At 36.9% G+C, this 16,427-nt stretch overlaps 2 protein-coding genes across 3 annotated transcripts in view; one reads left to right on the forward strand and one right to left on the reverse strand.

Annotated features, from left to right (window-relative positions):
- Positions 1 to 8,807, reverse strand: part of LOC106877874 (post-GPI attachment to proteins factor 2) — a 55,134-nt gene extending 46,327 nt beyond the window's left edge. For both annotated transcript variants that reach the window (XM_052972409.1, XM_014926909.2), the window contains exon 1: positions 8,720 to 8,807. In XM_052972409.1, the coding sequence (XP_052828369.1) occupies positions 8,720 to 8,797 (78 nt within the window). In that variant the 5' untranslated portion in view covers positions 8,798 to 8,807. The remainder of the gene's footprint in view (positions 1 to 8,719) is intronic.
- Positions 8,808 to 15,894: 7,087 nt separating this feature from the next.
- LOC106872059 (mitochondrial ornithine transporter 1) overlaps positions 15,895 to 16,427 on the forward strand; it is an 89,315-nt gene continuing 88,782 nt past the window's right edge. The window contains exon 1 of the mRNA XM_052972420.1: positions 15,895 to 15,913. The gene's annotated coding sequence lies outside the window, so the exon portion shown is untranslated. The remainder of the gene's footprint in view (positions 15,914 to 16,427) is intronic.

Consider the following 16,427-nt stretch of genomic DNA (forward strand, 5'->3'; position numbering starts at 1 on the left):
GTGTGTGTGTGTGTGTGTGTGTGCATGTATGTACATATATATATATGTATGTATGTATACGCACACACATTCATACACACACATACATGAATGCAAATATTTAATCTTCACACTCTAAGTTCAAGGAATTGTATTTACTAATGCAAGTTAAAAAAGTTGGCATTGAGGATTTATTTATTATTATAATTACAAATAAATAATATTAATGATAATAATGGTTTCAAATTTTGCTACAAGGGCAGCAATTTTGGGGAAGGGGTTAAGTCAATTATATTGACCCTAGTGTACAACTGGTACTTATTTTATCGACCCTGAAAGGATGAAAGGCAAAGTTGACCTTGGCAGAATTTGAACTCGGAACATAGCAGCAGATGAAATACTGCTAAGCATTTCACCTGGTGTGCGAACAATTCTGCCAGCTCACTGCCTTAATAATAATGATAATAATAATAATCCTTTTATTATAGGCACAAGGCCTGAAATTTTCGGGGACGGAAACAGTCAACTACATTAATCCCAGTGATTGACTGGTTCTTATTTTATTGACTCGCCAGCATGGAATGCAGACATTAAATAATGATGATGATGATGAAGAGGGCTAAAAGTAAAGTTGACCTCCAACAGAATTTGAACTTAGAATGAAAAGAACTGGAAGGAATGCCACAAAGCACTTTCTCTAGTGCTCTGACAACTCTGCCAAAGAATAATCATCATCATCATCATCATCATTTAACGTCCACTTTCCATGCTAGCATGGGTTGGACAATTTGACTGAGGACTGGTGAACCAGATGGCTACACCAGACTCCAATCTGATCTGGCAGAGTTTCTACAGCTGGATGCCCTTCCTAATGCCAACCACTCCGAGTGTAGTGGATGCTTTTTACGTGCCACCGGCACGAGGGCCAGTCCGGCGGTACTGGCAACGGCTACACTCAAATGGTGTTTTTTTATGTGCCACCTGCACAGGAGTCAGTCCAATGTTTTGTTTACATGCCACCGGCACAAGTGCCAGTAAGGCGGAGCTGGAAACGATCGTGCTCAAATGGTGCTTTTTACATGCCACCAGCACGGAAGCGAGACCGCTGCTCTGGCAGTGATCCCGCTTGGATGGTGCTGTTAGCGTTCCACTGGCATGGGTGCCAGTCATCAAATTTGGTTCAGTTTTGATCTCACTTGCCCCAACAGGTCTTCGCAAGCTGAGTTTAGTGTCCAATGAAGGAAGGTTGGCATGGGTGCCAGTCATCGAATTTGGTTTAATTTCGATTTAATAATAATGTTTAAAGAGTTTGATGTCTTACATTGGCCAGAGAAAAGAGGAGTACAGTCAATTATATTATTAGTTCTCATTATTTTATCAACTCCTGGAGAATGAAAGTAAATGTCAACACACTTTAGTTACTCAACTGATGACGCCTTGGACAGAAATAATTACAGAGGTATCAAATTGTTGGACCAGGGATGAAAATTACTGAGAGAGTCATAGCTCAACTAATTAGGAAGAGAGTTAATCTAGAAGAGATGAAGTTTGGTTTTGTGCCAGAGAGAAGCATTACTGATGCTGTATTCCTTGTAAGGCAACTTCAGAAGTACTTAGCCAAAAATAAACTTTTGCACTTAGCTTTTCTTGACATGGAGAAAGCCTTTGATAGGGTCCCCTGCTCCCATATCTGTTGATCAGTGTGGAAACTAGGGATAGACGAGCAGTTGGTGAGAGTTGTACAAGCCATGTACAAGGATGCTGTCAAGAAGGTGAAAGTTGGCAACATGTGTAGTGATGAATTCAGTGTAGAGGTGGTTTACCAAGGATTGGTTCTCAACACCCTCTTATAGTCCTCCAGGCTATAACAGAGGAATTTAAGATGGGCTGCCCTTGGGAGCTCTCTATGCTGATGACCCTTGCCCTTATAGCTGAGTCACTACCAAATCTAGAGAAGACATTTCAGATCTAGAATCAAAGGGCCTTAGAGTTAATTTAGCAAAGACCCAAATCTTTCTAATTTGGGAAACAGACAAATCACAAATCTCTTCAAGGAGATGGTCCTGCACATTATGTAGAAAGGGTGTAGGTAGAGACTCCATAAGGTGTACCCAGTGCAAGCTATCAACACATAAGAGGTATAGCAGTATAAAAGAAAGGTTAACAGAGAAAGTAGTATTTGTGTGAGGTAGGTGTATAGGTACAATAAACACTAGAAATGTACAAAAAATAGACTTCATCAAATGCCCAGGAGGATACTTCGAAAAAGTAGATAGTTTACATTATGTAGGTGACCAAGTCAGCAGTGGAAGTGGATGCTCTGAGAGCATAACTGCTAGAATAAGTTGGGCAAAGTTCAGAGAGCTTCTACCTTTGTTGGTAACAAAGGGCCTCTCCCTCAGAATGAAAAGCGGATTGTATGATGTGTCTGTGCAAACTGCCATGCTACATAGCAGTGAAACATAGGCGGTGACTGCATAGTACATGCAAAGGCTTGAAAGAAATGAAGTTAGTATGCCCCACTGGATATGCAATGTCAGTATGCACATACGACAGAGTGTAAGCATCTTGAGAGAAAAATTTGGTGAAGAGGCATCAGATGTTGTATGCAAGAGAAAAGACTGTGTTGGTTTGGTCATGTGATGTGTATGGACAAAGACAGCTGTGTAAAGAAGTGCCAGTCTCTAACTGTGGAAGGAACCTGTGGAAGAGGTAGACATGGGATAGGGTGGTGAAGTATGATCTTCAGATGTTGAGTCTCACGGAGGTGATGACAAGTGTACTGAAACCTTTGGTGATTTGCTGTGCTTGAGAAGACATGTCAAGCTAAGTGAAATCATAGTCATATCCAGTGCTGGTGGCATATAATAAGAAAAGACACCTGTGCCAGTGACATATAAAAGGCACCAGTGACGGTGACACATAAAAGGCAGCCATGCCTGTAAAAGCATCCAGTACACTCTGTGGAGTGGCATCCAGCTATAGAAACCAGCCACACAAACATATATATGCACACATCTTTGTACAGGTGTACAGTAAGTAAAAGCGTATTGTATTCCAGTCCTCAGTTTTGAACATTTTAGATGAGGATTTTTTTCACTTGCCAAAAGACAAGGCCATCCATTTTAAGAGCGAGATACAGTCAACAGAACAGACTGTTACAGTATATTATTCCTGCTTCTATTTATTTTACCAATAAAGACACGTTAAAAATTCCCGTGGTGGTATGAACTCAGAACACTAAGGTACTAAACAAGATGGTATAAAGTATGCAATTCCTGCCTTCCATGAAGACCAGTGGCTCTCAACCGGGATTCATATGGCCCCTGAGGGTCTATATAAGGTCAACACAACAAAATAGTAAATTAAGAATCCACAATAGTATTTTAAGGGACCCTGAGAAAATTTTGCTTTAGATGTGTGTATTGGTTTGTATTGCAAGAAACAGCTAGGTTTCTTTCTCTAACATTTTACACAGTTTAACCTACACAAATTCATGTGTGAAAAACAAAATATGAATTTTGAAAGAAGTTTCTATGAAACTAGTTTTTAGACCTCAAATGTTTATGGGGCTCCACCAGAATAAAATAGTAATCAAAGGGTTTCATAGATAAAAAACAGTTGAGAACTCTTGATGTAGACCATAAAACAGAAAGGGGGTATAATCAGTTAAGCTAACTATGGACTTAGTTCATTGAATACAGAATAAAAGCTGAATGCAGCAGGATTAGATTTGAAACTGTAACTAGACAAAACTAAGAGTGTATGGTGTTAATGCTTTTTGCACCAGTGTGTCTGTCACTTTACCACTGTCTTTCACTCAATTTTTAACATTGAGACAAACTTGGAGGGAGAGTTTATTAGATTTAATTGGCCCCAGGAAGAGGATGAATGACAAAAAATATCTTGGCAGGAGCTGTGTCCAGGATGTCAAGAAATGTAACTGCTCTACCAATTCTGTTAGTCTTATCCTTACATGTAATACAATAATGAATTGGCATAATTATAAGAAACTGTACAAGAAACAGGGATTGTAAATGGAAGTAGTGTGAATGTGAAGGAAAAATTCCAACTTTAGGAAATATATCTACAACTCTGATTAATGAGGATACAATTTAACCCTTTAGTTTAAATTACCCTGTAAATGTGAAGCTTATTTATTGTTTTGAATTAGGTATTGTCTCAGTTTTGAGATTTCGATGATGTGATTGTCTATTTTTAGGAAGACATTGCAAGGTAGGTAGGTGCAAGAGGCTAGACCTGGCTAGTATGAATTTAAAACAAGAGGCATATTTGGATCGGATATGGCTGGACTGAATGCTAAATGGTTAAATGACTAACAGGAACATCAGCCAAAGTAGATAAAAATGTAATGGTTGTTGTAGCTGTTTAACTTCTAGTCAGCCTTGATTAAATAAAATTATGATAAAAGGCATTCTATCCATGACCATCCTATCTCATTTTAGGCATAATGCATCATGGACTACATTATTGAATGTATCATTCCTTTGACAGAGTGTAATTTGAAGGAAATGTAGCTGTTATTTCTCTAAGACTGAATGACTACATAGAGGCACTCTTATTGACTAAAAAATGCTGTGGTTGCTCTACTTCATGTGGACCCAATTAAAAAAAAAATACAAGAAAAAATGTAGCCTGTCCCAAGAGAAACACTAATGGTGCAGCTGAATAGCATCATTTGGTCTTTCACCAACACTAATATCCAGAATCAATGGTAATGGAATATATTTGTCCATCCATACATAAATATACATATATACACATACATATTTTATAGCATTATACATAGAAATCTACAGTAGATATTAACAGCACAGTGAGAGGTGTTCTGTGAAAAAACAGCTTAGACATGTCTACTTTGGGAATAATTGAATAATTATCATCAGTGATAATAAATTGATGAAGAGAGAAAAATCATTACAAGATACGATGGAGTAGTTAAATGGAGGGAGGGAGGGGGAGGGGAGTGTGGAAGGAAGGAAGGACTTTTTAAGAAGTGAAAAAGAATCAGTGAAATGGATGGAATGATTCCAGTTGTTCAACATCTACAACGAAAGAGAATTATTTTTTATCACTTTGTTGGTTGGAATAGCAGGAAATCAACCAACTTATCATTAGACTTAGACAAGTCAGTGCTTCAGACTGAGCTTGGGGATGATGAAGATGGTGGTGAGAGAGAAAGAATGGAGATGGAGGAAGGTAGAGAGAGAGAGGGAGAGAAAGAGAGAGAAAGAGAGAGGAGGAGGGAGAGGTGGAGAGACAACAAAAAAGGTAGAGGTAGAAATAGATAAGGAAAGACAGTGTGAGAGATAGGCAGGGGTAGAGAGGGAGAGAAAGCAGTGGCCTTCCAAATCCAACAAATAACCAATCAGACCTGAAGGAAATAATCAAAGAGTTAAGTATTATTTTTTAACTATGAAGAGAGAGAGGTGCTAGAATTCAAAATGAAATTAAGGGGAATATTTGCAGTTTTGGAGGAAGTGGTGAAGGTAAGATCTCAGGATGTTGACCTCACAGATGTGATGACACAGAATGAAGAAAACAGGCAACAAGCTGCACTGCAGACCTATCTAAACCATGCCAGTATAGATAAATAGGTAATAATGGTGGTGGTGGTGGTGGTGATGGAGAAGAAGGAGGAAGAAGAGAATTTTTTTTTAATGATTTGCAGTTGATCTTTGGGTAATCCCTGATACTTCATCCTCATGTTGTCTATTTCTTTTTGGTCCACAAGATATACACTCCCAATGGGTCACTCCCACAAGGGCAGCTCAACCACCAGAAAAGTGGGGCCAGAGTTTGAGAGTAAACAGGGGTATGAGCCCTCTTGACATTGCACCTTGAAGGGAGATCAACTGTAACAAAAACATCATGATGATAATATTGAGCTCAATGATGAAAAATTAGTTCCATCCCTGCAATCTATTACTTATATACTATCTCTATTCAGATTATAACATATACTGTCTCAATTCAGGTTTCATACTCTCTATCCTCTTCCAATATATTTATTACAAAAACAATTAATATAACAGGGGAAAAAAGTACCATCCAAACAACTGTCAGTTTTTAAAAAAACAATAAATGCAAAATTTGTTTTCTTAATTTTTCTTTGTGCTTTATTTTGTACGTATAAGACAACAGAGTTAGTTGGTTCAATTCCCTGCACGTTACCAGAACTTTTTTAATTTCATCAAACCCAGAAAGGATTGGAAGTAAAAACATTGATCTCAATGATACTTAATATCAGAACTACATGACACTACTTTTGATAATCACAAGAATCAGATACCAACATGGATTTACTCAAGAATAAGACACCAAAGCTCTCTGCCATCAACACAAACAGTAGTGAAATATTTTGGCAACAGAAAACCATATGGAAATTTTGCCAAATATTGACTGACTGTTCCAATAATTCCAAGTGGAATCATTTGAAGAAAACATACCATCTTAGGTATCTTTTCAACATTGAATTCTTTCATGGCTCCATGCCATACATGAGATATAGGTGATTGTACTGACCTCAGTACGTGACTGATAATTATTTTATTAACACCAGATGATTAAGAAGTAAAATCAGTTTGAGCAGAGTTTAAACTTGTTTTGCATTTCTTATGGATGTATTTTATCATGTTACTAGCCCTTGAGAGGTAGTCCCATTAGAAGAGAACTAAAGAGTTCCTCTACTCTTACAGAGTTCCTGTTTGCAATTACTGTCCTCTTAGACAAGTACTCACTAATGCAGCTTGTGGATATAATGTTTCACTCCTTCATTCTATTTTTGGATATGGTTTCTACAGCTGACTGCCCTTTCTATCACTAACCACAACAGAGTCCCTTCTGCATATCAATTTGTATTCAGAATTATTGACTCCGAATATGATACACTGTGATGTGGCTCACTCGTGTTTTATCAATATAAGGAGAGATTAGGACCATAGCTGCAGAATGGTAATCGGATGCAACTTGGCATAAAGGCAGGTCACCATTATTTAGGCTGAAGTGGGGAGGAAGATATTTTTGCTGGCTGAAGTGAGGCTGTATCCATGGCACTACTTAGAGGGTCATATCAAGAAGTTCTTGCAAAGTTGCAAAGTACTTGTTACATTTGGTGGTCATTTATGCCACTCTGTAACACACTGTAAGCAGAGAAAGAGACAGAGAGGGACAAAAGAGAGAAAAATAATAAACTATTAAGAAATTTAAATTATATATGTTGCTGTCATCATTATAATTTAACATCCTTTTTTCATTGCTTGCATTGGTTAAATAACATTTGTTGATATAGATTTTCTATGGCCAGATGCTGTTCCTGTTGCCAACCCTCAACTGTTTCCAGCAAATAACTCTTCTCCAGTGATTTTCTGAGGAAGGAGTCTTAACCCCAAAATACTGGAATACCATATAATAACATTAATCTGTTCTATTTTACAAATTGTATTGTTTTTGCTGTAAAAATATTTAAAATGTTTTATTTATATATATATAAAGGGAGTTGCTAACAATTACTTCAAAATCAGTCAACTATTTCCTAGTCAAAATAAAATACAATCCTCTATTTAAAGATAAAGAGTAATTTGTTAATTAATGTTTGATTGTTTTAATATATAACTATTCATAAAAACAAACAACTAGAAATATATATGTACACACACACACATAATCTCAGGTGTTTGACTCTCATGAAGGAGATGACAAAGGACTGGTTCATCTGGTGATCTGAGATAAAAATGAGGTTCTGGAAGCAGAATGTCCATATACACAGTTGGATCCCTCTAATCTTCCCTCTACTTCTTCATTCCCTATTGCTGATCTCTCTATTACTTGCCAACTGCAGTATTCAAATGAGACGAAACTACATATTTTGTCATACTTTCTGTGATATCAGTCATCTTTCTCACTATCTGGAACCACTTCTCTTGATTTTCACCCTTCATTTTCACATTGACCTCCTTTATTCACATTTTACACTGATCACCTCCACCCCACTCTCCATGCTACCAAATTATCTCTCCTTCTCCCTCTCCACTGAATCATTTTCCTCTTGATTTGTCCATATCACCATAGATCTCTCGTTCTCTCCCCATGCACTACATCTTTCTCTTCACTTATCCTCTTTCAACTTCTCACATTCTTGCAACCTACCTATCCATACACCACCTCTTTCTCTCTATCCTGCTGCTCTTCACCCTCCTGTGCTGCCAATCTAAACCACCTGCAGTTTCTTTATGCCTGGAAAAGATACTACAGATCTCCACTTCCATGTGAGACAACATTTGAAATACTTCGGAGTAAGCTACAATACTTAGCATTTGCTGACTTAAATCTTTTGACTAGGTATCAGCCTATAATCTACTGGTTGGTTGATAAATAAACTAACTGTAGATGAATAGCTTGTGAGAGCTATCGAATCCATGTACAGTTAAATCATATGCATCATTGATTACCCTCCTCAATCTCTAATTATCTAATTATCCCCTAACTTCTATCCAATTCATATTTTATCACTGACATCCACCCCCACCACCAACCTTTATTATATCTACATCTTCATTCCATTTCTAACCATACCTCACTCTCTCCATACACTCTTTCTACTTCTATCCTTCCTTTTGTTATTCTGCACCAGAGTCCACCCTGTCATCCCATTATTTCTCTTTACAGTTCCACATCAATTATTCCCACACACTCTTCTATAATGTGAGGAGCCATATACCTCTTGAACAGTAAAAAATCTGTTCCAGGCCCATTCTTCATACTCTAACCAGGGTCCATATGGCCATTGGCGGTGCATATAAGATTTTGTTAAAATTCATCTGCAATAAATTGGTTATACTTCTACAATATACAAAATATTTTTACGACTTTTTAAAATACAATTCCTAATGATATTTAATAAAATTATATAATAATTTTTTAAACATTGAATGACTATGGAGGGGTACATCCTAGTAAAAGGAGGAACCAGTGTGGTCCTTAGATAAAAGATGGTTGAGAAACACTGCTCTAACTTTTCATCACCGAGCATAAAGTTGCTTCCCTCTCTACTTAGATGATGAGGATCTTAGCCTTGTGAGCTATATGACACTTCATTAGTGATGTGCTACAAAACAAGCACCCAGTTATACTCCTAAAATAGTTGGCATTAGGAAAGCCATCCAGCCAAAAAAAAAAAAACATGCCAAAGCAGATATTGGAGCTCAGCATAGTCCTCTGACACATCTAAGCCATGCCCACATGGAAGACAAACAATTAATTGATGGAGATAATGGTGATGATAAAATACATAAACTGATAGTTACATTAAAGCAAAGACTGAAATTTTTTTTTTTTTTTTTTTACTTACTTCAGTCATTAGACTGCAGCCATGCTGGGGCACCACAAATCAACCCCAATACTTATTTTCTTTTTAAGCCTGGTACTTATTTTTTCAGTCTCTTTAGCCAAACCGCTAAGTTACAGGGAAGTAAACGCACCAACACTGATTGTCAAGGAATGGTTGGGGGTAAACATGCACATACACACACACAATGGGCTTCTTTCAGTTTCTGTATACCAAATCTACTCACAAGGCTTTGGTTGACCAGAGGCTTAAGTAGAAAACACTTGTCCAAGGTGCCATGCTGTGGGACTGAACCAGAGCCATGTGGTTGGGAAACAAACTTACCAAACAGTAATGTTACATGTGTTTCATCACAATATAGGAACTATGATATGAATATAAAAATTGTCATTAATCATATTATTATTATTATTATATTATAAATATAATATACTCATAATAGTTATATACATGTAAAAAACATGTACAGGGTCTCCTAAACTGTAACTCCTCAGACAAAGATTCAATAATATCATTACTGAATCTGAGGAGTCAGTTAAAGGTCCTATACATGTTCATTACATATATATAACTATTGTGAATGTATTATATATTTATATCTTTATTATAATAATAAAGTTCATGACTTTCAACTAGTATGTTTGACTCATCTAAAGTAAAACATCTATATGCATGCATTTTATTACTGGAATGTGCAGATGTCCATCATGAGGATACAGCTTGGATTATAACCCCTTCTATCAGATAGGGAGGATGGAAAGAGAAAGAGTATTGCAAGTTTGTGTATGTGTGTGTGTGTGTGTGTGTGTGTGTATATATATATATATCATCATCATCATCATTTAGCATCTGTTTTCCATGCTAATATGGGTTAGCCGGTTTGACTAGAACTGGTAAACCAGAGAGCTGCACCAGGCTCCAGTCTGTTTTGGTTTGATTTCTATGGCGGGATGTCCTTCGTAATGCGAACTACTCCACAGAGTGTACCAGATGCCATTTACGTGTCACTGGCACAGGCCATGACTACAATTTCACTAAGCTTGACATGTCTTCTCAAGCACAGCAAATATGTGTGTGAACATGTCCAACTGATTAAGAAAGTCACTTCATAATGACGAGGCCAACACACAGCACCCAGAACAAGTTCCTTGTGGCTTATACAGTCAACACTGTTACACATACTGCTATGTCAGACTGTTACAGGTGTCTATGAGATACTCAGTCACTTAGATAATAATTCAATGAGTCAGCAGTGCAGTTAATTAAAGAACTGCAACAATCATGGTCATTAAACCAGATTCCTACCTTTTATTCTTGTCATATCCATAAATTCCAATGCTTTGTGTACAGAGAGTAGCATCAATGTCATTTACTAGCATCACAAGGTCATGTCATGTTGCTATGTAAACAAACAGGTAAGAGGAAACACTAACAGCATCAGTTTGTGATTCATTCACTTCTTTTACCCTCTACTCATGTATAGCCAGGTAGGTGAGTGAATGATCAATAATGCAACGATTATATCAACTAGTGTTAATATGGTATTTGAGTTTTGTGATGCTAATAGCTAAGTAGTTAATGTATTTTACTAAATAGAATAAAACTTGTTCACAAATGGGGGACACACACGTATACACATACGTGTGTGTGTGTGTGTGTGTGTGTGCGCGCGCGCGTGTGTGTACACACACACTTCATTTTTGTTATACATCCACTTTCTAAGCTGCCATGAGTTAGAAAGGTCATTATCATCCAAGTCAGTTCATATTTCAAGCTACTGCACTTCCCACTTACCACTTGTACCTTTTATTCTGGTGTAGTTTCTCTGGCTTGACAGCCTCCTTAATACCAACCATTTTACAGAATGTACCGAGTGCAGTTTATCGTGCCCCCACCTAACACTTAAAAGACAGGACTAAAGAGTCCTCTCAACCCTACATTTTCCCCACTTGTTCACTATTAAGAGTGCAATATGCATTTTATCATGGCACCACCATCAGAGTTGTTGCCTGTACCCAAAAAAACAAAAGTGGGTCATCATCCCAGTATGTTTCTCAATTCAAGGTAACATGACCAATAGAGTGTGCAGGATAGAGGATGACTATAGAAGATGAATGAAGGTTGGATGGTGGAGGAAGTCAGTGATTGGTAGAAGAATGTGGAAAGAAGAGAAAGAAATAAGAGAAAGAGCAACAGTGCCAGAAGTGATAGAAAGGAGACATTAATGGCAGTGTGATGAAAGAGACTATGCAAGGAGCGATAAAAGAGAGATAGTAGTAGTAGTAATAGGGTGTAACAGGGAGAGAAAACAATTGGTAGATATAGAAATGGTTGGTGGTAAGAGAGTGTAATAAATGAGAATTTGTGTCCTGGAGAAGAATGAGTGATGGCTCGGAAGTGTAGAAGGATGATGCTCGCAAGTAAGAGAGAGAGAGACGAAATGATGAAAAGTGAGACAGCATTGTAAGAGATTGATGGATAATAAAATGGTGACTGAGAGGAATGGACATGAAGGAGAGCCACATGTTTACTAGTAAGAGAGAGGAAAGAAAAGGAAAGAATGAAAAAAGAGAAAGTAAAAGAACAAGAGTGAGGTGCCAGGTACCATCAGATCTGATGGAATCCTTCATTACCCAGGCATTGTGATAGGAAAGGGGGGGCATTGAGGTGGCTACATGTTTGCTGGTGAGAGAGAGGTAGAGTGCAATGGAGATGATTAGGTGGACAGGGGGTAAGAGTTAGAAACAAAAATAATATTAACTTGTGAGACAGAGAAATAAATATATCTGGGGGGGGGAGAAGGAAGAGAAGGACAGATCCACTAGCTGTACATAGGATGTCAGAAAATCCATTGCAATTATTCATTACTAAATGATTTGGAAAGAGTGAGAGAGAAAAATTAGTGGTAAGAGGAGAAATTAAATATGGTTGGACATCACTTCACAGGTGGCATACAGCAGTGAATAGAAGGGATGACAGAGAGATGAAGGGTATCAATGAGGTAAGAGGGTCAGTAAACGGTGATTCCAGGTACAAAAGGGAGAAACTCCCAAATAAATGTATTATAAATTCCAACCTCTGCCATTGCAACACCCCTCATTTTAATGTACATTTAACCAAGCTTTCAGAGATTGTCAACTCTCCAGCACTAGATATCACCAGCCAATATGGCTTTGTGTTATCTCTGGTGAGATACGTCTTAAGATCAATCTTTATCACTTTACTCCATGTCTTCCTCAGACTAGCTTTCATTACTTTGAGTGCTCAGCAATTCCATATGTAGCCTATCATCGTTCTTCACATGCATTACAAGCCCATAGCAGCACTATCTCCTCTTCTGCACATAAAATCTGATGCCTCTTATGTTCAGTTTTTCTCTTAGCTCATTTGAACTCTACTGTTCATGCAGGCTAACACTGTACATCCAGTGAAACATGCTCACTCCTCTCCTTTCTAGTCTTTACAAGTCCTCTGTATTCAAGGTGCACATCTACCTTCTCTGACCATTTGTCTGTGATCCCATTGCATCTTTTGTATGTCCAGTTTGCACTGGTTACAACATATGGAATTTCTCGTTGCACTGTTTCTGCACATTGCTCAGGATCTCAGTCATTGTTAAGTTTACTTTGAGGCTTCTCAGTTTCAGGTTTTGTTTCCATGTCTGGAATTTCTTCTCTAAATCACCTGCAAATTTGGCTATATGAAGTAGATCATCAGTATACAAGAGTTACCATGGAAAGCCAGTTTCAAAGTCATTTTATTATGGCCAGTAGCTCATAAAAAAAAAAAATAATAAGAGCTGAGGGCTGGGCTCTGACAGATCCCCTACCTGCACACTAAATTCATCACTGAATTTATTGCTGACTGCACCTCTGTACATGACTTTTATAGCTCTCACAAACCATTTGTCTACATTTACTTTCTTTATTAACCAGCAGATTATAGACTGATACCTAGTCAAAGGCTTTCTTTAAGTCTGCAAATGCTAGGTATAGTGGCCTCCTCCTAAGCATTTTAAATGTTGTCTCATGTGAAAGTGGACATCAGTGATACCTCTTCCAGGCACAAATAAACTGCATCTCACCTAGGCTTTCTCCAAATCAATTGCCTGATCCAACAATTTTATGCCTCTGTACTGTCTATATTTATTCTTCAAGTATTTAACCCATGCCCTACATCACCAGATATTTCAAACATTGTAGCAGCAGTCCCTGATGGACGAGCAGCTTTCTCTATCTTCATGATTGCTCAATCTACATTACAACTGTCAACTTGGATGGATAGCTCCTCTGTTGGGTCTACATTATATCTTTAGTGAGTTAACTTGGGATTCTTTAACAACAATCAACCTTCATATAATTAAGGTATCTTCGACCTGATGAGTAACTAGTTGGGTACAATTATTACATCAGAGGATCTGCTAGATAGGAAACATAGGTAGCCTGGATTTTACCTGCTCCACTCCCTCAATTTGGATATATATATATATATATATATATATATATATAAAGTAAAGGAGGGTTCAAAATCTGACAGTGAACAGCAGTTTCAACTCAGAGGGAAAATCCTAAGAGTAGAATTCTTTCTTAGAGCTAAAAGTATTTTGTACATCCAATCACACACACATTATACTAGACGAGAAGAATCTAGTTTATATCTACAATTGTAGTACAGAAAAAAAAACCCAACAATTTAAGTTAGCTTTATTCATATATATTTCAGCCTAACACATTTCTGATAGAGCAGACGTTCAAGCAATGTCATTCTCAATTTCGTTAATATATAGGACTATATTATCCAATGTGTTTTTGGTCCTTTGAAGACTGTAGGACGTGTTTTAGAGAGAAATTTGGTCGCTATTTCTAGTAGGTTGAGGGACTGCAAAAAGGTTTTTCATTAGTTGCTTATCAAAAAAAAGCTATTCTTACAACTTCTATTATTGGGGGTTTTAAAGATGACTTTTGAAATATCCTGATTATGTTTGTGTGAGTGAGCTGTATTTGTGTGGATGCGTTCAAGCGTAATACACAAGTGTATGTTCATATAATAAGCAAGCATGTATGCGTCTGTGCATAACATTTGTGTGTGTGAGAGAGAGTTCTAGCTATTATTTATAATTAGAACTAAAACTTTAATTGGGTTGATTACTCGTTTAGCACGGAATTAGTAACTCATGCATGTCTAATAAGCATGTGTGTGAATGTATAAATATATATATATATGTATATAACTGGTCGTGAGTGTATATGTGTAAATGCATGTATGAAAGGTGTTGTAAATCGTTTTAATTTTCCTCAAACAGCTGATAATGATACTTAGATATGTTATGTAATATTAAACTTATATACTGAGTGATACAGAGGTCCCTTTCAGTCAAACAGCTGATATAACCACTTCGTTTGACGACCGGCGTTATAGGTTTAAACACCAGTTAGTATTTTTGTTGCTTTTTAAAATTTAACTGTTGAAAGACAGAAAAAAACTCTTTACAAAAGTAATAAGAATGAATGACCATTGCTTTTGCGTTGTTATTACAGAAAAATTATCATCATTATTGCTCATATGCGCTTAGTTTTTCGTAGACTTTAATTTTATCACTCTTTAAATTCAACACTAAATGAACACAGGTAATATATACTTTTCTACTCTAGACACAAGGCCCGAAATTTTGTGGGGAGGGGCCAGCTGATTAGATCGACCCAGTACGCAACTGGTACTTAAATTATCGACCCCGAAATGATGAAAGGTAAAGTCGACCTCAGTAGAATTTGACAGACGAAATACCGCTAAGCATTTCGCCTGGCGTGTTAACGTTTCTGCCAGCTAGCCGCCTTAATACAGGTAATATACAGTAATATTTAACTGCTTAAACCGGGTCGCCGGTCGCCAAACGAAACGATATGAGCAGCAGCAGTCTGTAAAAGTGAAAGTGGTCCCTTATATTCAAGGATCACCACTAATCAATGAAAAATAACTCTGAAACATAAACTTTATATATATATATGTATATATATATACATATATATATATGTATATATATATATATATACGAAGAGAGAGAGAGAGAAAGAGAGGTATGCCTACGCAAGTACTACCACTCCCACTACTACGAATTTGTTTCCTCATAACGTTTAGAAAATGGATTTTTCATAATGAAATTTTCTACAAATACCTTTCAGATGGTGCAGATTACGATTGTATCGGAATCTGTTGTAAAAAAAAAAAAATTGATGGTGGGGAAGAAGAGCTTAGGATAATTTATACAAATCGACTTCGTTAAAAGTTGACTTTAAAAAACTGATATCTTTTAAAATGAAATTATACATATAAGCAATCTTTCGGTGTTAGTAAACGACGTCATTCACCCACACAACGTTCCTTCATGACAGATTAAGAGGCTAGGCTTGGGTAAGAGGATGAATGAAGTCGTCTACTAAAACCGAAAGACTGCCTATATATATATATGCGTGTATGTATAGAGAGAGAGAGAGAGAGAGATGAAAGACATACCAGCCGTGACCTCCCGCCTTTTTCCTGTGTGCACGGAACCAAGAAACACATTATCAAGTATGTCTCCTTTTTTTATTTTTTTTTTTTATTTTTGAAGCGGTAGAGTGTTATTAGGAAACTTGGCTGCTATATTTAGCGCTCGACTGATCATGTAGAGGGCCATCTCATTGCTTTCTTATAGCAGTGTGTGTGCGTGTGTTTAAGGAAAAATATGAGAAAGATACACAAGGCATTACATACATTGAACGAAATACAATATTCTAAGGTTTACAGACGGAGGCAGAAATATATGGATTTAGTGGTTAAAATTAATAGAATGAAAATGACAGGTAAACGTAAAAAGATATGCAGGTAGATAGACTATTGGGAAGAGCGTTACATAAATACCGACACATGTGTGTATGTATATATGTGTGTATATATTTGTATATATATGTATATACACACACATATGTATATGTATATATATATATACATATATATACAAATATATACATATATATATACACAAATATATACAAATATATACATATATATATATATATATACAAATATATATACAAATATATAT

This window comes from Octopus bimaculoides, chromosome 13, assembly GCF_001194135.2.
Source record: "Octopus bimaculoides isolate UCB-OBI-ISO-001 chromosome 13, ASM119413v2, whole genome shotgun sequence".
In the NCBI taxonomy this organism is placed as follows: Eukaryota; Metazoa; Mollusca; class Cephalopoda; order Octopoda; family Octopodidae; genus Octopus; species Octopus bimaculoides.